We start from the raw sequence: 24,548 nt of genomic DNA, 5'->3' as shown, positions 1-24,548 counted from the left end.
ATGAACAAACTGAACCAGGTTTTATTAAAGCCATTTTAAGTAAGCTAAAGGGCGCAGCACGAGAAAGTGTCAGAGATAAACAATTTTTGACAACTCAGGAATTGATAAATCACCTTACTAAAAGATTTGCCACATCGAAAAAGTACCAATGGTATTTAGAAAACATCATAAACATTCGCCAGAAACAGTCAGAAACGGTCAGCGATTATCACGATCGCCTACAGGGATTAATCAGTGGAGCGAAACACGCATTGGACGCAAAATATCAACACAGGTACTGACAGGTAGAGGGCGCTGCCGTCCGTGTACAAGAAGAAGCTGAAAGCACCATCATGATGCGACCTATTATCGAGTGTGCACTAGAAGCCTTTATGAGAGGATTGCCCGAAGAGATGTCGATCTTCGTTGACACCCGAAACCCCGCCAATTTAGAAGAAGCTTTCGACCACGCCCTGCGCGCTGAAGAAAGGCAGGAATATGCAGAGAAATCACGAAGTTCATCTTACCGTATCTCACGACGTGATGATCCCCCTCGCCCACCTAGTCCATACTCACGCCAAATGGACCAACCAATTCAAGAAAGGTCGCGTCGAGAAACTGAACGGGATCATCACCCCCCTAAACAACATAAAAATTCGGTCAATGACACGCTCCAATTCACCCCATACGAATTGGTTTTTGGTCGAATGGCTCGGATTCCAAGTTCGTTCCCACAAGGACCTGAATTGGAAACTTACGGTGTGTACCTGAGGGATCTTATCGTTAGGCTGCATGAGCTGCAGAATTTGGCCGCACAGAGATTGATCCATGCAAAGGAGAAATCAAAAGCACACTACGATCTGAAAGCTCGGCCTTCTAACGTTAAGATCGGCGATAAGGTATATACTTATAAGGAAGTAAGGTCCAATAAATTCGACTCCCGTGCTAATGGTCCATATTCTGTGGTCGGATTGACCGAGAATAATAATGTGGTTTTAGAAGATGAGACTGGCGAGAGGTTCGTCAAACATAGAGATAAGATAATGGTTGCCCATCTGTAACCATTATCTTCCACCAAAATCATTATAATAATAAAAAAAAAAAAAAAAAAAATTTGTTTTAGATACAACAATGATGACAACACATTGGCCCTTGAAGTTTCTGTATTTCCTTCCCATCCTGATGACATATGCAAAATTCGAGGATCAGGATAGCCTACGGATGCATGGAGAAGGGTACGACATTACCCCAGTAATTGTCAGCAGTGGGATTTATTTCGAGCACGTTTCTGAAGTCCGAAGATCGACCAGTCGCTGGAGAGTAGCAGTGTTCCTTGACATTGCCAAACAAAGACGTCATTTCAACGACCTAAAAGCACGAATGGAGAGGATGAAAGAACTATGCCAACAACAAGAAAGAAATTGCAATGGACCCCCAGACTCTTTCAACTGGGAAGACAGATGGGAAATGGTAGAGGAAATACAAAACCAGTTCCAAATTCAAATCCGGGAATTACAAAATAGTAAAGAAACATCACCAATCAGATTGTCATCCCAATTGAGAGTAAGACGGAGCGTGCCATTACTTGGAATTTTGGGAAAGATTGCTGGACCAGTGGCCGGTGTCCTAAATTACGACGACGGGGAACGCTACGACGCCGAAATAAGAGAGCTAAACGAGGCACAAACCAACCTCTCACATTTAGTAGGGAAGCAGACCCATGTTATTCGATCTCAGTTAGATACTCTCCACTCTCAGTATCAACATCATGATGCTCGAATTGAACAGATTGAACAAAAATTGAGAAACCTATCATCCACAATTAATGACATCGTATCACCAAAAGAGGAATTAATGCGAAGAGGAATAGTGTCATCCATCTTATCAGGAATAAAACTAGGTCTGGACCACAACATACGAATTACATCCACCATGCTGGATGCAATACATGACGCTCGGAAAGGTCGACTACACCCAGGAATAATCTCATCACAACAACTGGAGCCTATTCTCCGAGATATTCAGGACAACCTAACGCAAGTCCGTTTTCCTCTGCCCGGTCCTAGGGTTAGCATCGACGAATTAATCAAAATAGCGACGACCTCTATTTGGTGCGAGATCGAAAACATAAAGATACTCATTGATATTCCATTATTGGAGGAGTACCGCTATCAAGCGTTCAAGATTCATCCCCTCCCTACCATACAAAAGGACTTAGGTAGTGGAAAACAAAGAGCATACGTGAATTCAAAATACAACTACCTCGTTGTCGATGACGCAAAGCGAACTTACTTGTTTCTTAGTGAAAAGGAGTGGGGAAGTTGCCGAACCACCGCAGCTTATCATGCTTGTCTGGAAGGCGTGCCCATCTACGAACTTCACGAACGACCCTCATGTGAACCTATGCTTCTCCTTAAACCAACTATCGAAGCCATGAAATCCTGTCCAATCAGAATAACATCAAATCTGAATTCTTACTGGACACCGCTAAGAACACTGGCCTCCTGGCTCTATTCTTTTGCAGGACCGGAGATTGTCACTATCTCTTGTCATTCTATGAACCCAATCAACCTAAATTTAACTGGAACCGGAATAATGAAGTTAGCTCCAGGATGTTTTGCGCGAACCGAAGATGTCACCATTCCAGCCAATCCTGCGCAAAAAGGACAATCTGAGCTGATTTATGGAGCTGAATTGCACCTGAACCTATTAGAAATCTCGCCTCTTGTATCCACACACGCCAACCTAGCTCTGACCTTAGAAGAACAACAAGCAGAATTGAGTAACACCAAATCAATAACGTCTCACTTCGACGCCAACTCCAAAACACTCGACGAGTTGGAACAAGAACTACAGGATTTCGCAATACAACGACATTTTAAAAGCAAACAGGCCACTTTAGTTTATGGATCATATGGAGGATTGGCCCTAATTGTTGTCTTTATTCTGCTGTATGTCTGCAGGAAGCCTATATTAAATGGAGTCAATACCCTTCAAAACACTGTAAATCCCAAACGAGGACAAGTCAAACTTGAGACCCATTTTCGACCCCAGCCGCCGGAGGTAAACGAGAAAATCATTAAGTCTAAGATCAATGAAACAACGCCTCCGACGGATCTCACCAGTATCAAAGTGCCAAATTCAACCTTAACTGCTGCAGGACCATCGGACGAGAAACAACCGACCGACCAAGGATCAAAAGAAATCTTTAAGACATCAATACCACAGAAGAACGAGTCATCCGAAGGATGTATGCCAACTACATCCAAGTTCACATATTTATCATCACCGAAATCAGTTGTCACATTACCAATACAAGGACTACAACCAGTGTAACCGTAATGTGGTAAGAATGTGCAATTATTAAGGTAAGAGCAGCAATGATTTACGTAAGAAAAAAAATCTGCGGCATGAAATAATAATATCTCATTAGCAAGGGCACCTCGTCATCGGTCTAACCGATAGGAGCTAAAAGCCATTTCACTAACTGCCGACTGAAGCGCCCTTAAGTGCCCGTTCTCCCTTCTACCACGCAACCAAAGGTACCCGCTCTCAGAAGAATAAACTTATGAAGGCGAGTGCCCGTGGCTTGCAGCAGTGTTAGGTCAACACGTTATCATTGCTGATCATTGCCAAATAATTCATTAATGTAACATACATGAGATTTTCCTCACTTGTTCCAAATATAGTGATGTGTTCAATTAATTAATATTTCGTAATATTAGTATATTGATATGGACGTGATTGCTATATAATTGTTATATATATGTGTATATATGTATATATATGTATGTATGTACATATATGTAACTTATTGTATCATTGTAATATTATTATAATAATTATATGGTAATTAATGTAATAATAATAATAATAATAATAAAATAAATAATTAATAATATATGGGTGACGATACGTCATAATTATTATAGTGATATATATATGTATATATATATATATATATATGTATATATATCTACATGGGTATAAACCATACGGTATAAAAGCGGGATTAATTAATCAAGTAAAATTTCAATCATGGGATAATTATATTAAAAAAAAAAAAAGAAAAAAAAAAAAAAAAAAACACAACAAAACGAAACAAAAACAAATAAATAAAATTTTAAATAATAATATAGGTATGGACACAATTAGTATGTGTGCTTTTAATATTACATATATCGAATAGGAATTTCTATAAAATTAAAAATCTAACAGTTTTATCACTTTCACTCATAAAAATAAATACAATAAATGAATAATAATAATAATAAATAAACATTATAGTATTATTAAAACAACACATTACTATTATTCTTAAGGGGTGTTTCAAAGGGTTAAAATTTATTAATCTTGAATTTTATTTTTTTTTACACTAAGCAAATTTGTATGATAATTATATCACTCACCGATCGATCATCGGCCAATATCTTGCCGATTACACCCATTGTAACGCTGTAACATCCAAAAGAGAATTCAAGAAGCACCACACCCACTTGACCGCACGTGCACATATTATTAACTTGTCAAACCGACGCGTATCTAAACTATACTAATGAGATTAACGCGATCACGGTCAAGTGCAACCGAATTGAAGCATCCCCACCGCGAAGGTGCGAATGAGTATATTGCATTGGTATGTGTGAACGAATAATAGGAAGAAAGAAAAGAATTATGCGATTTGAACAAACTCGAACTTATTAATTAATTACGACAATTTAATAGTTTTACGTAATTAAATAAACATATATATATATATATATATATATATATATATCCTTAAATAACCGTGTTGAATCTAAGAGCTGCTAGTTTTCGAGGACGAAAACGGAATTTCCATGGTGGTTTGTTGCGCCAATATTAGCAACATAAAAATTATAAATATAATAACAAAACATATATTAAAAATGTTTAAAAATCATTGAAACAAAAATTTAAATTCATTTTATTTCAAAATAATATTTTACTAAAACTCGCTTCAAGTTAGATTGCAGCAGGTTTAAGATCGCGTTACCATGAGGAATTCCCGAAGTCAGAAAAACGACACTTAGAATACAGTGACTTCACTTGGCAACTCACATCCAAAAGAAATAATATAATTTTATTGTTTCAAAAATAATTTTAATTCACGTAAGATGCAAGCCCTTGAAGTCAACACGGATAATGAAAACGTATAAAGGATTATAGAATTTAAAATTAAATATAATACAATCATTATAATTCAATTAATTATAATTATTGTATTGTAATTATTATGATTTTAAAATTTATAAAATTAATATAATTAAAATAATACCGCATTGTAATAGACGGGCATCGTGCGAAGAAAACAAAGGTTGTGTTCAACGACGAAGCGCTCTCTCTCGCTCTAACGGAATGTTCGCGACTCTTTACTCCTAAAGCCACAAATGCACGGCGGGTTCTCGCTCGCTCTCATTTAAAATTTAACATAGAATACATACATACCCCGGGATCTTTATGAAATACGCATTCGCTTATGTTCCTATACCTATCCTCTCTTTACCCATTACACTTCCCAGACCTACAAGCTATGCTGCCATGCTAACACCAAGCATGTGCATTTCTTTTGATATCTAAACAACTGATCAATTCCAGATCAATATTGGGACAATTGATTTAATGTTGGAATTGTAGTAACCTTTAAAGGGTTACAACATAGAATGGAATTTCTATTTTTGAAATGTCCATTATTTCCAACTTACATTAATCCTATTTTCAGAGATTGATAAAAAAAAGAAAAAAAAAAATAATAATAATAATAATAATAATAATAACAAATAGACAAATTAATATTTGTTTCCAAAATTGAAAGAATATTTAAAATGTTCTTTCCTAAGAATAAAAGAAAAGGAATGCATTTCAACATAATGCACCTGCAAAATTGCAAATTCAGCAATTTCGGCATAGCAACAGGTCCAACGCCCTGTCTCCACCTTTCCACATTCTTTCCGGAAGCAAACTATAAAAACACATTAATTACCCATCTAAATTGAACAGTACGGTCTCTACTCGCGAATAAGCGCGTACGATTAAAAATCCCAGGCAGTCTCCCGTCCGGTAACTAGGACACTTTATTGTTTGTATTGTCATACCTACAATATTGTTCGGACGAAAATAAAATCCAACTTACTCCGAAGTCCGCGGAGGCAGCCTAGAAGCCGAATCAGTGAAGATATATTTTATCTTGTTGAAAGACCGGCCGGATCCGCGAAATTTCCGCGTCCGCCCTGTGTTTGGTGGTTTAGGAGTTAGAATAAGAGACAATTTGTGAAAATTTGTTTAGCGCCCGTTGACGAGTGCGACGGTAGTTTTTAAGTGCGAACGCCAGGACGGTAAGTACCAATGTATCGTTCCAGGCCAATTAAATTCATTTCCTGCCTTTCCTAAAAATTGTACGAGGGGCAGATAATTCGAGTCAATTTAAATTTAATAAATAACTGTATAACTGATATATTTTAACTGTTTTAAATTTCTTTATTCCTTCTTGAGATCTGATAGGGTAGATTTTCCGAATTTTCTAGGAGAATCTCAGCTTCGTGGATATAAATCGAATCCCATAATAATAAACAAGACCTTTAGTCTTGTCAGTTTGAACTTCCGAGAATCTTAAAAATAGGACCAACTTAAAAGTCTACTTTAATTTTAACAATTAATAAATTATCAATTGTTTTAAATATTAAATATTTTTCTGGTTCGTAACAAGCGGTCCATTTCAATGGACAGATGCATCGACAAAGTTGTTTTTAACTTTGTACAAAAAAAATTTAGTTTCTTAAAGGAAATTAAAAACTTTTAACTCATTAAGTCCCATGAAGAAACCAGTCATTGTATTAAAAAACTAACAATTGGATTCATAGTAGGGTGTCCCAAAAAAATAAAAACTTTTTTTTATTGGGTCTCATCCTCTAAAAATCTTTCAATTTGTGTAAAAATAAGAACACAATATTTAGAAATAAAAATTTTTAACATTAACCCGTGGTTCAGACCCTTTAAACCATAAAAACGCTAAAAATTTAGTGTTTTTTCATTTTTAACATAAATATAAATGTCAAAATATAATGAATAGATTGTCATTGTAAACATAATTAAATTACCTTTTGATCCATATGTCACAGTATAAGATTAATTTTATATTGATTTTTTATTGAGAGTCTGTAACATTACAAAAATCCATAATTTGATCGACTTTTATAAAGTTCTCCGCCATTTTAAAATTTGAAAAACTGACATTGGACTCTAAATGTGATTAATTCCCGCAAAAAGGTGGAGGTTTTTGTATTTCATTTCCCCAAGTTTAAGGGTTGATTTTATATAATTTGAATTAATTGAATTTAATTAATTACTATTGTGAAAATATATAATATTGAGTGAAATAATTATTTAAAGTTGATCGTATAAGATTATAATTAAAACAAAGTGCACTGAGAGAAGACCGAGACGTAATAGTTCCCGCTAGACGTCGCTATGAGCTACTCTGCTTGTCGTGTTTAAGTTGTTCCGAATCGGGTGCTGAGACTCCCCGATCCAGTCAAACATTGTTCTCGCATGTGAGAAAACAACTGGTGGCAAACACTGAAAGTTCTGTGTAATCTCGCTTCAGGACGTTCCACGTTTCGCATCGGGGCTTGAGACATCCCGATTCGAGGGTTCACATAAAAACATTCAAAAGTACAACTCAAGGCTCGCACGGGACGTATTAGTTCCCGGACTTCTCTCAGTGTGATATATTTGAAAATATAAAGATAAAAAGAAATATTAAAGAAGTTATTCGAGATAAATTGAATTAAAAGTGAAGAATATTTGAGAAAACAGTTCGTTAAAAAAAGAATAAATTAATAATAAATATTATTAACAAAGAAAAGAGAATTTCAAAATAAGAAAAAAGTGATAAAAATATTGAACCTCGTTTTTTTTGTGGTTTGAAGATTTATTTCTTTCATTCTACGTATAACACAGGATTTCAGAATTGATTACAAATTTAAAATTTGGTAACCCCAAAATTTTAAATATTAAAATCAATTTTGATCTTTTAATTTTTTATTATTAAAAAAAAGGGAATTTATTTAAAGACCATTAAAAAGAAAAGGAATATAAGAGAAAAACTAAAAAAAAAGAGAAGTAAAAGTGAATACGCGAATATTACTACAGGTGTAACTGGAAGACACAGAAATAAGAGACTTTTCTGTCTAAAAAAAAGAGATATAAATTCTAATAAGTTATAATTGGTGAGTTAATTAAACAATTATTCTGTAATTACTTCTACACATTTACACACACATACACTTATTAGTTAATTTCTTTAAATATCATTTTCTGTTTAAAACAGAGGTATATTCATAAGTTATAATTTTTTCTATTGTCACAATTCTAAGTATTGGATTTTATTTTTATTAAATGTAATTTTACAAAGGGTAATTTTTAAGACCTAATTAATATAAGTTAAAAAGGGTACACATTGTAATAATGATATGACAACATCAATTGTAATAAATTAATATTAATCTTTTTAAACGTACTGAATAAACAGACTCTTGTAACATCATATTGCACATATTACTTAGTGTCTTTGTTAAAATTCTACCTTGCTATTGCCACCTTTTCCTTTTATTTTTCAGCTAAAAATACCGTCTAATCGGAGACGTTGAACTAATAACGTACTTAAAAGGGGGATCCTAAATTTTTAATAACAGTATTTATTTTGAAATAAATTTAACATCCATTTTTCTTACTATAAAATACTGAGCGTTTTATTCATTTAAGACTATTAAAAATTCTTTTTAATACAGTTAAGTCCGAATTCGATTAAATTATAAAATCTTTTAACCCTTTAAAGCCCGAATTATTTCCACCGATTCGATTTCAACCACACTTGGTATATAATGGTTTTTTTTTGATTTTTTTGTTTTGTGTTATATTGTTGACCAGCATAGATTTCTTTTCATTTTTTTTTTTACATTTTGTGTTGCTTTGTGATAAATAAATATGGAACAAATAAATGCGAAATTTCTGTTTGTTTAGACAATGATTGATTTAAACATTATTTTGCTTGGCATATTTGTGAAAAAAAAATAAAAAAATAATGTACTTAAAATTTAAATTGCTATTTCATTGTATCTTTTATAAAAAAAATTATTTTGTTTTTTTATAGGTTGTTTTTATAAAATTATTTTGTTAGGGTCAGGGCAACGTAGACTGATTTCAAAACCAGGTCTTGTTTAAAAAGTTAGGATACTTGGAAAAAAGGAAATAAAAGTGATATTTGAGATATTGTGGTTTTTTTTGAGCTTTTATACAGGTATCACAGTACAAAAGGTGGACAAACATATACCGAATAAAAATTAAATTGAGTTAAATTCTTACAATATTTTTTTTTAGTAATTGTATTAAATTCAGGATCATGATTTCTATAAAATTTTCATAAGTTTAGAAAATGAATTTTCATAAATTTTGTTTGTATTGTTTGAAGGTGATAGAATATTTTTTTAAAAAAATGTTATAAAACTAATTGTAATAATTTAATTTTTTCTAAAGAAAAAAAACAATTCTATTTCTAAAAGAATTTTGTATAATTTAAAGGAATCTAGTCAATTTTTGATAAATTTCAATTAAATGTTCTGAACATGATTGTTTTCTTCAGAATGTAAAAAAAATAAAAATAATTATAAAATGTTATTATTTTTAAATTTGTTTGAATTTTTGGAAATATGTGATTGAAAATATTGAATTTATAAAAAAATAGAAGCTAATTTTCTTTAATTTTCGGTTTTTAAATTTGCTTTAAACGATCCCTGTTTTATATAAAAAAATTTAATAAAAAAATGAGCGAAATAATTTATATTAATTGTTATTTTTTTGTTTAAGTGGTAGAATTTGAATTGAAGTGGTTAGTAATAGTTTTGATTAATTGTCGTATGGTGACAGCATCTCTCGGTGAGGTGGTCACTCGTGTGAGATGTGCATTGTGCTGTAGTATGCATTTTCAAATCTCGTTTATTATCTACTTCGTTGTCTTTGTAGGCGTCAGTGTAGTTTTCTTTTATATTTAGTTATAGTGTTTTTTGTTAAGTGTTTATTTTGTTCTCTTTTTAGTTATTGTTTAGTGTTTTGTATTTAAAAAAATTTATATATATATATATAAAAACTGTTGGTGTAAATTTTGACAAAAGACTGGGTTTTGGTGTTTTGTGAATTTTTTTGTATTATTTCTATAGGCGATTGTACTGCAACGGTGAGTGGGAACAATTAAATTATTATTATTAATATAATTTTTTTTCTAATTAGTTAATTTATAAAAAGGATTCATCTTAAAAAAATTTTAAAAAAAAATTAAGATTGAATTTTCGCAATATTTTAAAAAATAAACATTTTTAATTTCGTTATTTTAAGGTAATTAAATTTTTATAAACAATTAATTGAAAATGTTTGATGTAATTGAAATTTCGTTACATTCAATTACAAATGATTTACTTCTTTTTTAAAGAACCTTATTTAAAACATTTTTTAAAAAAAGTAGCGAACATTTTTAGGTTTATTAAATTTTTGGAAGTTATTTTTTGAAAAATATTTTTAAAAAGAAATTTATTACTATCATGAATTTCCATAAAAATTCATTAGAATTAAATTGTCAAATTATATTATATTTAAAATTTTAAAGTATATTAAAAAAAATTTTAATAAATTTTACTTTAATAAATAATCGAACTTTCTTGTTGTACAAAGAAAATTGAATATCAAAAAAAACTTTGCTACCCTTTTATATTCAAAACAATCATAGAAAAAGTTTTTTTTTTTTTTTTTAAATATATTTATATAATAATCTTATGTTTTCAAATTTATTAATTTTTTTTTAAAATTAAATAGAGCTTTGCCATATTTATCATTTTAAATTACTTCTGTCAAACGTCTAAAAAGTTATTTGGTTTTTTATATATTTGGCGTGTTATATAGATATACTCGCTGCTTGACTCTCCGCCCGTATATATATATATATATTATACTTGGCGTATGATTCTCCTCCGTTTCTCTCCGCTTCCACACCTTCGTAGGCGCCGCCCCGCCTGTCACGGTGGTCTTTAAGCACTTGTAGGTTTACCTAAAATGAGTCAAAATTGTGCTAACGCAGTTTTATCTGGAATCGTCCCAAGATTCCAAATTTTCATTTCCGAAAATCGTAGCTGATTCTTTTTTCAAAAAAACATATATAGAGTAATGTCACCTTGAGTGGACCGCCTAATCTTTTTTTCTAAAAAATTCTGTATGAAAGCAAATTAATCGGAGGTTTCTATTTCAAGCTTTAGTTTAAATCCCTAGATAAGTGTTTATACCATAATAGCTTTGATTTTTTTTTATTGGAAAAAACAATTGACTTTTAAAAAAAGCTAATTTTTAAGGAATGAAAAAAGTGTAACCTTGAGTTGACCACTCCTAAAAAATTGTAAAAGTTATTTTAAATTCTTTAATGTATTTAATATTTCTGATATATTGAAACAAAATTTATGCTTATGCAGCTTCAGACCATGTATGTGTCGCAATGTTTACAAGTGAAACCATTTTTAATAATTTTGTCACATATCACATCAATATCACAAAAAAATTAATAAAGAACATAAATCATAGTTTCAAACTAATTTATTGTCAATTTATATCTAAAGAAATGTTAAACTGACATTAAAAATGGAAAAAGCAGGCAGTCCACTCATGGTTATAAACTGTGGTCCACTCATGGTGACAAACAACTTTTTATGGCAGCCACCACAATTTTTTTTGAGTCAAAATTATCACTAAATTAAACTAAGACAATCAATTTCAATGTCCAAAGTAGTAGGAAAAAAATAAGTTACCTTTTAAAACTTAAATTTTACACTACTTTTACACTTCTAAATCACTTTACTCATTGAAAGAGCGACTTCTTTTTTGGTTTGTGTTCTCAAAAATGCGTTACATCAAACGGTAACGTATATGATTATCGCGGAACTTAATTTCTTACGGTTTCTAGGTGCGGTGCTGCTATTCGCACTATTTATTTCACATTTTCGCTGTCAGATAACTTAAAAGCTCAGGCGGTCTACTCAAGGTGACATTACCCTATGGGAAATTCCACGTGAGATTTTAGTCGACAGTGGGATTTTTTTACAATTAACTTTTTAAAACTGCTACAGCGTAGACCCTTTAACTTAAAACAAAGAACACAAATAGATTAAAATTTATACGCTGCAGACAGTTCTAAAAAGTTAATTGTAAAAATATCCCATGTGATGCTTGCAAGTGATTTTTGAAAATGTTTTAAAACTCATTTAACACATCAGGCCCATTTCGGTACTTTTTGGAAACTTCCTCTATATTATAAGGTATAAATAAATTTTAAAAAAAATTTTTTAAATCCGGCCCAAAGTTAAAAAAAATTAATTTGTTTATAAAAAAATTTTTTGTTTACATTTCTTAAAACTCGAAAGAAAACTAAAACTTTCATTCTTTAACAACTTTTTCCTAAACTCAATATTTTCGGAATTATAAGTTACTGAATATAGGTCTTCAATTACAAGTCAAAAATTTCGAAAATTTATAACTCGAAAATTTGTACAATTAAACAAAAATAAAAAAATACGAATCTAATTTGTTTCGATACAGAATAGAAAAATAAATATTTTTTGGCCGATTTTAAGAGGTGGACTTAAATCTCACGTGGAATTGCCCATATATATGTTTTTTTTCGAAAAAAGAATCAGCTACGATTTTCGGAAATGAAAATTTGGAATCTTGGGACGATTACAGATAAAACTGCGTTAGCACAATTTTGACTCATTTTAGGTAAACCTAAAAGTGCTTGAAGACCACCGTGCTGTACCGAGACTACCACGAAGCAGTGCATGGTTCCATGCGTTTGTCTTTGTTCCTATGCTTTTCGCCCGCTCCCCGGCGTTTCTCCACCTCTTCCGGTACCTACAAACTATCTTCTCTGGCGCGATCCCAGTTTGTCGAGAACCGAAAAATTTCAAGCGCCTAGGGTGTGCATGTTCCGTACGATCTTCATGCATTTATCTTGCTTCCTTTTTTTTCTTTCAGTACATATTTGTGCATATTTTCTGTTTAATTTTTTTTAGCTTTTTGTTTTTGTCAGTGTTTACTATTATGTATAAGAAATTATATTATATTTATATATATATATATATTTTTTATATTTAATTTATTTAATTTAATAGTTTTAGACTAGATTTGTTTGTTTTGAAAATTAGGTTTTGTGGGTTAGAAGCGTTTTTAATAATTTTAATATTTAACTTTTTAATGTGTTTTGATGTGTTCAACGGTTATGTTTTATATCTTTGTTTGTTCACTTTAAGTTTTAACTTCTCAACCATAATTTCTTCTAAGAGTGAATACTTTTTATAATTTAATTTAATGTATTTGATTTAGGGGAGAGTAGGCTACATTGAACCAGCGTCAACAGTGAACCACTTCAATTTTCTGAGAAATGACTGAGTGAAATTTTTTCTTATTTAATATATAAGTTAGTTTTACTGAAACAAACTATGTCCAAAAATTTCGGGCACGTAGGTTTATTATTTACAAAGAAAAACTAAAAAAACTGTTTTTCACGTACAAAACAAAAAATTTGGTGGAATTATAATGACGTTTTTTTATTGAAATAGGAAGTTTTAAAAATTAGTAAACTTGCGATTTATTTCGCTTAGGGTGTCAACTTCAATATTCCGATGTGATAAAGAACTTTAAATCTTACACAAATTTATTATAAACAATTTTTGTTGTGAATGTCATGTGAATACAGTGAGTGCGGCATCATTGAACCACCCGAAAAAGCAAAGAATTTTCAATTTTAAGAGTTGTAAAATTGTCTGCTCTACTAATTAGTAAGAAAAATACTGGAAGACATGCTTTCATCACAATTGTGAACGAGATAAACTCAAACTGTCACTTTACCTACCTAACCTGACATTAAAATACATTAATCTCCTATATTAACAAGTAATAACATTTAAATAACAATTTTCTATTTTTTTGAGTGGAAAATAAGATTTTTTACAATGTGTAAGTGGAAATATTATTTTAGAAGTAAATTGTAGTGTTTTATTAGAGGTGGTTCAATGTAGACACACATCCTTCAAAATAAGAAAAGTGTGACTTGTTAGAAAAAAATTAAATTTTATTATTTAATCATAATAATTTGTGTTTGTAACGTGTGTATTAACTAAAGGAGTACTTCAGCTTAATTTTGATACAAAAACCTGATCGAAATTAGTAAAGTTTTATTAGTTCTTGGACTTTATAAAATACCCGGTTCAATGTAGCCTACCCTCCCCTAATGTTAACATTATTTCGATATTATTAAAAAAATATTTGGTATAATATTTAATTGAATTTTATTTTCATAAATTTCTTAATTACAGAGTATTTAGTTTTTTAACTTTTTTTTTTTAACAAAATATTTTAATTAAACTTCATCTATGAATCAATTAATTTGAATAATTTTCAAAAAGTTCTTCTTGAATTCAATTATCGAATTACAAAAATTTAATTTTTTTATAATAATTGTAATTATATAAATATATTAGTTTTCAATTTTGAATACTTTACAAACAATTAAAATTTGGTAAAAATTTTTTTTTAATTATTTAAAAAAATTTGTTTTTTTTAAATTAAATCAATGTTTTCAAAAAAAAATTTTATCAGGCTTAAATTATACGAAATTTCTATTATTCCATAAATTATTTTTTTTTGTATCATTGATTTATCTTTTACAGTTTATTTTAAAAATGAATTTTATTTAAGGTTCTACATAATAATTGAGTGTTAAAAGTATTATAGTATGAATTTTAAGAAATAATTAATTTTTTAAAATGGTTCTAAATCAATTCTTTAATAAGTTTGTATTTTTTATACTTGTAACTAATGGTTCTGTAGGATTAATTGATTTTTTTTTTTTTGATTAAATTGAATATTTCTTTGAAATTATCTGTATTTTTAGTTTTTTTTTAGATTCGTATTTAGTTGAAGAATTCTGAATATAAAAAAAACTCCCTCTTTAAATCATTTAATAAAATTTATTCCTGTGGGAAAATATTAATCGTTCAAATTTGTTTAGAAAATTGGTTATTTATGTTTTTAGATAATTTATTTTATATTTAGAGAGATTTGTAAATAAGTACGATCACAAAAAATTTTTTTTAGTATCTAATCGTTTTTTAGAGTGATTCAGAATATTCTTTAGAGTCAAGGAAATAATCAAAATTTTGTCAAGTAATAAAATTATTCCTATTAGAAAAAAAAATGTATTTACTAATTTTCTATAATGTTTGTTATAAAATGCTAATTTTTAGCAATTGGAATGGAATAATGAATAGTGTAATAATATAAAGGAAGAAAAAAAACTTTTTTTTGATTAATAAGAATAATTTGGATTATTTAAAAAAAAATAAAATAATGTTGTTAGATAAGAATAAATAATGACAGAAAAATTAAAAATGTAATATTATTTATCAAAATTTTATTTTTGAATTTGACGGAAGGCGGAAGTTTTTGTGTTTTTAAAATAGTAATGAAACTGATTGAATTTCCTTTAATAGTTTCATTATTTTCGTTCAATAATAGAATTTATGTTAGGCAGAGTATTTATTACACCTGGAAAACCTGGAGATGTCATGGAAATTTTTTTTTAAAATCAGGGCATTTTTTTTATGTGACTTGCAATATTTTGAACGGTATTTTTGTTACAAACCAGAATTAATTTATTTAAAATACCGAGCATTTGAGATGGCTCTTTTTATTTCTGAATTTGGGGAGGCACCAAGCTGCCAAATTCCCTTGGGAAGTTGTTTGAAATTGTGAGTTCGTTTTATCCAATTTTTAAAAGATACGCTCTGCTTGATAGGTGTTAATTGTGTGAATATAGAGAGATGAGTCTTAGAGAGGTAAATAGAGAAGAATGCTTTGGTTAAGAGGAGTTTGTTTATTCAAATAAAAGTGAATTGATTGAACGATACAAGAGTACTTACTACTATTTTAATAAAATTTCACAAAACAATTCTATTATTAAAAAAAAATGTACAAAAAAATTCTTTTCAAACATTCAATTAATTCAAAAATAAAAAAATTTTTTCTAAGAATTCAACCATTTCCAAAAACAATAAAATTCTTTACAAAATTTTTTTTTAATTACTTCAAAGATTTCAACCAAGATTCTTCTAAATAATGCAATTATTTTTATAAATAAGTACAATTTTTTTTTTAAGGGAATTAAATTATTTGTTTTAAAATTTTAGCAAAATTCTTCACAAAAATTCAACTAATTTTCCAAATAATAACATTTTTCTGAAGAATTCGATTTTATTTTTTTTTTAATTAATATCGACGCAAAAATTCAATTATTAAAAAAAAAGTTTAATAAAATTTTGTGCAAACATTCCATTATTTTCATAAATAATACAAAATTTTTTTTTTAAAGAAACTTAATTATTATTTAAAAAAATAATTTGAATTTCTAGAAAATAATAAGAATTCATGTTTTATAACAAATTCCTGTGGTAAATCCTATTCCAAAAAAAAAAGATTTAAAATAAAATTTGTGCAAAAAATTTTTTTTTTCTTTTTCTAAAACAAAATAATAATTTTGTTTAAAGAAATTGTGATTCCTAAACAAAATAATGCAAAATAAATAAATTTTCTATTTCTCAATCACGGTTGTTTAAAAACTTTCTAATTTTCTTTAGAAGTAAAGAACAAAAATAATTTCAATTTGACAAAACATAATATTTAAGAAAATTTTAGTCTTTTAATGAAAAGAAATGAAAAAAAAATTCTGATCATTTCTATTTGTGATTATAATTTTGAATTAATTATTATAAAATAAAAATAATTATAACGTAATAATATAATATGTATACAATCTATCTAATGTTTAATAAGAAAATAAAAGTTTAAATAAAAGACAACTTCAGAGTGTGAGGGACAGAAAAAGTGAAAGAATGAAAGAACATTCAAATTAATATAGTTAATAATTAATAATTTGTGGAATTAATAAAATTCTCTTTTTTTTAAATAGTTCATAGCATCTTAATACCAATTAAACAAATGATTATTAAAGCTTCGTTTCAAGTAGGAAGGGAACTGTGTAGAAATATATATATATATTTTTTTTTCGATACTTAAGAGAGGAATTCACAGATTAGAGCATTTACGTTCCGGGAACGTTGCTTTTATTGCGGTGTCGAGTTTCTGTCGGCCAGGCATTGCTACGTCGTAGCAATTTTTCCGGGCGTTCTAACGATAGTGAGTTTGTTTTGATAGAGCTGCTCGCCAAGTCGAAAATAAGAAATAAAAAAATATCACGGATTTAAAATTAAGTCATTAAATCGATTCCCTGTTTCTATTTTCTTTCTTTTGCAAGCCTGGACTCAATTTATTATGAAAACAATAGAATTTTCTTTTCCATCTACACTCTCTAAACTTGAACTAGTCAAAAGTAACCAATTGTTAGCAAGATCTTACCAATTCAGAAAGCAAAAAGTTAGTCACTAAATGTACTAATTTAAATAGTTATCCTCATTTAACCAATCGAACTAGTAACCTTTTAATGTGCTTTGTGGAGGGAAAAATTACTATTTGATTAGTAATTTCTTACTAATTTACTAGTTAATTTACAATTACGTCACTAAATCGTATATATAACCTATAAAAGTTTGAATTTTCATGGTGAAGAGCGATTTTAAAATTGCTGCATAGTATGTACAATATTAGACCAAAATGTGTAATATTAACCTATTGGCATGTGAAAATACAGAAAATTTATTAAATCAAAAATTATAACTGCTGTTCTGCTGTTATACAAATATACATATTTTGTCATAGAAATAGAGGTTATATCTAACTGACTAATCCAATTAGTAACCAACGATGAATTACTAAATGAATTAGCAAATATTTTTACCCATTCATATTAGTAATAACCGAATATTACTAATTTTACTATTTTATTAGTAAAACTACTGAAATTAACCAATTCATTAGTTTTACTTGGTTTACCAATTCAATCAGTCAATTTTTTAACCAATTCAAATCCAGAGAGCAGAATATTTAATTTGGAGTTAAACAGGATGTCTAGTATTTTCGTTCAATAGAATTCCTGGTTATTTTCTGGTTATTTTCTGAATTTCTGCGAAAAGAAATCTCACTATCCATAAAACAATTGAATCCTCCCAAGAATGCCATCACTTATGAAAATAATCCAATTCCCGCGAAGAATCCCATTAAAACCTTTCGAAAATAATAACCATTAGTAATCAATCATTTACTTAATAGGTAGTAAACATTTAATCAGAAATTTAAAATTATGAAAAATATTGGCAATTGTTCAAAAGGAATTTATATCTTTATTAGTATTGCAATTGTCAAAAAAGATTTTTTTTTTTTGATATTAATTGTTTTTTTTTTAAGTTTTTAAACAGCGTTTAAAGATGAAATTATTTAATTTAGAATTGACTTGAATGTTCCAATCATGACTGATTCTTCTGAAAGTGACACCTCCGATGTCTCGATAATTTTATAAAATCTACTCTCTAATAATGGTATTAACCATTTTCATAGTAAAAATTTAGCACTTACTTATCATTAAAAAAATTAAACAATTTTATTCAACTGAATTTATGTAATAACTGATAAATTCAATCTCCAAATTCTTTTAACATTTTTCCAATAGGACTTCTATAAGAAAACTAAAATTTTCTATGGTTTTTTTTTCAAATAATTCCCAAATTTTAACTTGGAATTTTGAAATCCAGATTTTGTGGCAACCATGTTCAAGAGAAGTTCAATAATATTTTTAGAGCAAAAATTGATTAAAAACTGTAAGAGGGACTTTAAATTTTAAATTATAATTACGGTCACTAACTTTCCTGATTATCTTCAAAAGATTCAAACAATTTTCTTAAAAGAATCCAACTACTTTCCAAAAGTGTAAAAAAATTTCAATTATTTGGTTAGGAAAGTTTAATTATCTTGAAATAATAGAATTAAAATTACAACAATCTTATTTTTCAGAATAAAAATTTTCGAAAGTTCAATTTATTAAACAATTTGAGTATGTATATATATATATATATATATATATATTTTATTAATTAACTAACAGGCCTCGAACTGAGTACATAAATTAAGGAAAAGTACGTAATTTGAATTTGGTACCTAAAAGTTACGTAATTTTGACAAAAGGTCCGTAAAGTACGTAATTTTGACCATTTCGACTAAAATTCAAAATATGTATACAGATTGTGAATAAATATTTAGTTATGCCTTCTCTATTCTTATTCACATTCACTTTCCCATCAATCCGCTGGCGGTGATCATTTTCAGAAACAGTGATTGATTGAAAACTGAAGTCATATTTTGTTAATAAAGGGTTCATAGCACTATACATGCCTCAAAATTTAGCTTTTTGTAGAATTTTTTTTTTTTACGATCCATGTAAATTTTATTGATCTAGGTCTTTTATATCTAGGTATTCTTTAAAAAAAAAAATTTTTTTTAACAAAGACACTCTCTAACTACATAGAAAACGTCTTTTTATAAAAAAAAATATTGTTTAATTATTTAAATTTAACAATAGAATACACAACATGAAAAAATGTGAATTGAGTTACTGATAATATAAAAATTTACTGATTCCACTAGTAACTGTGTTACTGATGTGCCGTTTCCAAAATTTATACTTTTCAAATCTTTCAGTTAAAAGTTTCAATAAAAAGTTTCAAATTAATTGAAATTTTTGAAATTTTAGACTTAACTTCTAATTTTTTTAAAACTAATAATTTACAAATTATTTAATTGTGTTTCCAACTATTCCTTTTAACTGTAAAATACAAATACTATATTATTCTAAATGTTTTAATTCAAAATATTTATTTTTACAAAAATTTATTTCCTGAATTTTAATTTTCATAAATTTTTTTAAAATTTTATTATTTTAAAAATAAGATTTCAAGGATCACATGAATGAATAGTAAAATGTTTACAATAACAAGTTTGTGCAGGTTAAGAATTTAAAATAAGCACAAATTCTATCAATTTTCAAACATGATTGAAACTTGACATAACCAAAATACCATATTTACAAATTTTATAAATTTCATGAAAATTTTCATCGATCATAAATTTCATGATTTGAAACCTTCAAAACGAAAGTTTCCAATTGAAAGTTTTAACGGCACATTACTAAACTATGTAAGCACATAGCCTTTGTACGCGTTCAAATGTCACCAGAAATAATATATTTAAAGTGCTGAGATCTTTCTAAAATTTTACACAACATTTTTGAGATATCCTATGCTTTTAAAATCCGTAAAAAAAAATTAATTTTTTTTTTCTTTGAAGTTGACAAAGTGGTATGAACCCTTAAAGAATTTCAAAACTTCCTAGTTTATAGTTCTGAAGTAAAATTTTATCATAAGAACATATAAAATATTATTTCAATTTTAAGATTTTCTAAAGTAATAAAAATATGTTGATTGAAATCCATGTAATTTTTTAAACTATATCATTCTATTTTGTGATTTAGAGTTGGCACTTTTAATAAAAAAAAATTACAAATTTTGCTACGTAAATTAGTCACTAATTTTTTTTCTTTTTTTTTTTGGTACGTAAAGTACGTAATTTTCAATGCCAAAGGCAGTTCGAGGCCTGAACTAAAAAAAAATTTTAATTATATTAATCCCGCAGTAAGAACATAATACATTAGAATTTAACTCTTTGTAATAATTCAGTCATCAATCAATTATCAAACCAAAATACTCTGAAAATTCTATTTGTTAAGAATATTCTAATGAAATTCCTTAACAAATTTAATTACAAAAGTTTTTTAAATTTATTTACATAATATGTTTGAGTTGGTGACTGATTTTGTTTTTTTTTTATCAAAAATAATTATTTTAACTAAAGAACAGTATAAATACCCCTAAAATAAAACAAAAAATTTTTTTTTTTTAATGTTCATTTAACGATTGTACGTCTATTATTTTTAATAAAACCTCCAAAAGAGTTCAACCATTCAAAACAACTTGACAAGATTTCACACAAGTTTTCTGAAGGAATGAAAATTCCCATTGGATTGCATTATTAAGATAAAGTTTATTTTAGGGCCCTTCTTGCTTTAGGAAAATTCAATTGTTTCGGAATGTTATTACTCTTACCAGTGGAAATACAATTTATGAAGGCAAATCCACATATTAGGAGAAAATAAGTAAAAGTGGACCATTTTAAAATTACGTCAAATGCGTATTTTTTTATATAATAATTTTGTTAAATAAATATACAAGGAAAACCCAGAATGCTGTTTTAATATTAAATTAACGAATTGAATACAAAAATGGGTGTTCCTTTTTTTTTGAAATTTAATATATTTAATGATATCAACTCTCCAAATCCGAACCAGCAGAAATTCTACCTTTTCAATTAGTAGGTTAACATTCTACTAATGAATTAGTAGAATTATCAAATTCCACCAATGAATCAGTAGAACTCTTATGCAATGCCTATAATTAATTCAAATTAGTAAGAATTTTCACCATTTCAATAAGTAGCTCCTACTAATCCAATCAGTAAAGTGGCTATGTGACGCAGAAGATAGCGCTTCCCGTGTGCACTTTGGGTAATTACTAAGCGTGGTGTACACAGTATATCAAGTGACTTGTATAATTTTGAATACTTTTTGTAAGTGTTAAGTGCTAGAAAAGAATTCTTGTGATAAATCTGCTAAGATCGTTTAGATTTTGATGATATTTAGAGAAATTTTTATTTCTAAAAAAAACTTCTGGAAGTGCTAATAATACAATTTTGATAGTGTTGTCTCATTGTCTGTGTGTAACTGTGATAATTTTAATCTATTTTAAAATGAACTAAATTTTCGTTTAATATTTAATTTTATCTATTTATTCTCTATTTTCTTTGTGTAAATTAATAATGTGTCTTTAAAAATACTTAATTCTAAATATTGTTTAAAATTTCTAAGAACAAAAACTTTACTAATCCACTTAGCAAGAACTAATGGCTTCTAAATATGCGCAAACCTGCACCTTTTTCATTTATCCTTTTACCAATTCAATTTAGTAATTACGTAATGACTACTTGAACTAGTGGTTCTCTACCAATTCAGAATCAGAGAGAAAAGAAAGCAATAATTTAACCATATTAACCCGTATTCGCAATATATATATATATATATGGGACATTCCACGTCAACACAGACAGAGCTCTAAACAAAAATTGCTTTGATGGATTTAAACGTTCTAGGGCTTAAAAGATTTCTACGTTCATGTACTTTAAGATGCCGATGGGCGTTTTTTGCAAAATTCCATTTCCGATGCCAATAGAACTGTCAAAAGTCAAAAGGTCCAAAAATCTCAAAATACTTTTATGAATTAAAAGCAAAAAACGAGGTAAATTATTCTGTAACTCATTCTTTATCAGTTTTTAGGGTTCCCGAATATAAATCTAAAGTTTTTTTTTAAAATCCAAAATGGCGAATTCAATATGGCGGACAAAATTCAAATTTGATCAGATTCGATTAAAACTTGTTACTCGGGGGTTTTTAGGGTCGCTGATTAGGAATCTGAAGTCACTTTTTAAAAATTCAAAATAACGGATCCAATATGGCGGAAAATTTTTTTAAATTTGATCCGATTTCCTTAAAACGTGTTACTCGGGGGCTTTTGGGGTCGCAGATTATGAATATGAAGTTACTTTGTGTTTGAGACTTCAAATTCATAATCAGAAACGCTAAAAACCACCGAGGAACACTTTTTAATTAAATCTGATCAAATTAAAAAATTTTATCCGCCATTTTGAATTTCTACAAAGTAACTTCATATTCATAATCTGCGACCCCAAAAGCCCCCGAGTAACACGTTTTAAGGGAATCGTATCAAATTTGAAAATTTTTTTTCGCCATATTGGATCCGCCATTTTGAATTTTTAAAAAGTGACTTCAGATTCGTAATCAGCGACCCTAAAAACCCCCGAGTAACAAGTTTTAATCGAATCTGATCAAATTTGAATTTTGTCCGCCATATTGAATTCGCCATTTTGGATTTTTAAAAAAAAAACTTTAGATTTATATTGGGGAACCCTAAAAACTGATAAAGAATGAGTTACAGAATAATTTACCTCGTTTTTTGCTTTTAATTCATAAAAGTATTTTGAGATTTTTGGACCTTTTGACTTTTGACAGTTCTATTGGCATCGGAAATGGAATTTTGCAAAAAACGCCCATCGGCATCTTAAAGTACATGAACGTAGAAATCTTTTAAGCCCTAGAACGTTTAAATCCATCAAAGCAATTTTTGTTTAGAGCTCTGTCCGTGTTGACGTGGAATGTCCCATATATATATATATATATATATATATATATTTTTAGTTTCCTAATCAAATTTGGGCCTTGGAGACCGGCCATCCGTAGGATGAACGAAAATGAGTGTTGGCATCACGACATCCAGCTGGTGCGAGATAGTCATCCAAAGCTATATTCTCGCACACGCTGGTACCAAGAATATCGCTGGGATGAACCCCAGCAACAATATTTATGCCGCGGGTTTTGGGCGATGGTAAGCAAGAAGAAATGAGAAAAAAATTTTTTTTTTATATATATATATTCTTAAGGTAATATGTATTATTACCCTTTTTTTTTAGCGTAATTACGTTGGTCCTTCTGAACTAACCGAGGGCTTTGATTCCACTAAGCTTCTGCAGGGAAAATGGTATGGAGACGGCTTTAATCTCGTGTGGTGAGTATAAATTTTATTAAAAAAAATTTTTTTTTATCTCTAAATGCGTTCCTGTAAAAAAATTTTTTTTTTATAGTTCCAAACGGGCCCTTCCGGCGGTTCCTCCCTCCGTGGGATTTCAGTCACTGAACAGGATCATGCGGTTGACGTTTCTGCAGAGCTTCTACTGGAGTCGCGAGGGAACGCCCGTAGGAGGCAGTCGATGGGTGCTGGTAAGTTTGCCTGATTAAAAACGAGTCGCGCAGGAATGGAATCGCATTAAGTGTAAGTCATTCATTTTTTGTGTAGTCTTATAACATCGAGCCAGAGGAGGAGTGGTGCAACGTTGGCCCAGAAGGTCTACTCCGAGAAGGGGAGTGGACAAAAGGCGGACGTGAATAGTCTGGGTAGAGGGAACTACCTTGACATTCCAAGAGTTATTTTCAAAAAGACAATTGAAAGATTTTTATTATATTACTTTTTTTTTAATTTTCCTTTGAATTATTTTCTTCCCCTTTTTAGTTAGTCATAGCTTTCTTTAATAATTTTCATTAAAAGATTTTATGAACTAATCACATTTTATAGTACGTTTAGCTACTCTACATTGATTGTGTTAAATGTTATGAAAGTATTTGTGATATATTTTACTTTAATAATAAATTCAATAACTTACATCGGACTGTTCTTTCCTGTTTTTTTTTAATTTTCCCTTTTACTTTACCTTAAATGGTAGGAAGGTGTAGGCGTAGGTGGGTGAAAATAGGCTGCGTATAGTTAATAGACTGCAAT

The 24,548-nt window shown here is 29.0% G+C and overlaps 2 protein-coding genes across 2 annotated transcripts; both read left to right on the top strand.

Annotated features, from left to right (window-relative positions):
• Positions 1 to 1,084: 1,084 nt before the first annotated feature.
• LOC122497677 lies at positions 1,085 to 3,715 on the top strand. The gene is made up of 2 exons (XM_043604925.1): positions 1,085 to 3,042; positions 3,140 to 3,715. The coding sequence occupies exons 1-2, from the start codon at positions 1,111 to 1,113 to the stop codon at positions 3,344 to 3,346; spliced, it is 2,139 nt and encodes a 712-aa protein (XP_043460860.1). The 5' UTR covers positions 1,085 to 1,110; the 3' UTR covers positions 3,347 to 3,715.
• A 6,388-nt stretch (positions 3,716 to 10,103) lies between these two features.
• On the top strand, positions 10,104 to 24,340 carry LOC122497694. Its single transcript, XM_043604957.1, has 5 exons — positions 10,104 to 10,228; positions 23,414 to 23,600; positions 23,686 to 23,780; positions 23,857 to 23,992; positions 24,069 to 24,340. Exons 2-5 carry the CDS (start codon positions 23,457 to 23,459, stop codon positions 24,159 to 24,161), a joined length of 468 nt encoding a protein of 155 aa, XP_043460892.1. The 5' UTR covers positions 10,104 to 10,228; positions 23,414 to 23,456; the 3' UTR covers positions 24,162 to 24,340.
• The last annotated feature ends 208 nt before the right edge of the window (positions 24,341 to 24,548 follow it).

This window comes from Leptopilina heterotoma, unplaced genomic scaffold, assembly GCF_015476425.1.
Source record: "Leptopilina heterotoma isolate Lh14 unplaced genomic scaffold, ASM1547642v1 Lhet_135, whole genome shotgun sequence".
In the NCBI taxonomy this organism is placed as follows: Eukaryota; Metazoa; Arthropoda; class Insecta; order Hymenoptera; family Figitidae; genus Leptopilina; species Leptopilina heterotoma.
The sequence above is the reverse complement of the archived record's forward strand: the minus strand, read 5'-3'. Positions and strand labels throughout refer to the sequence as shown.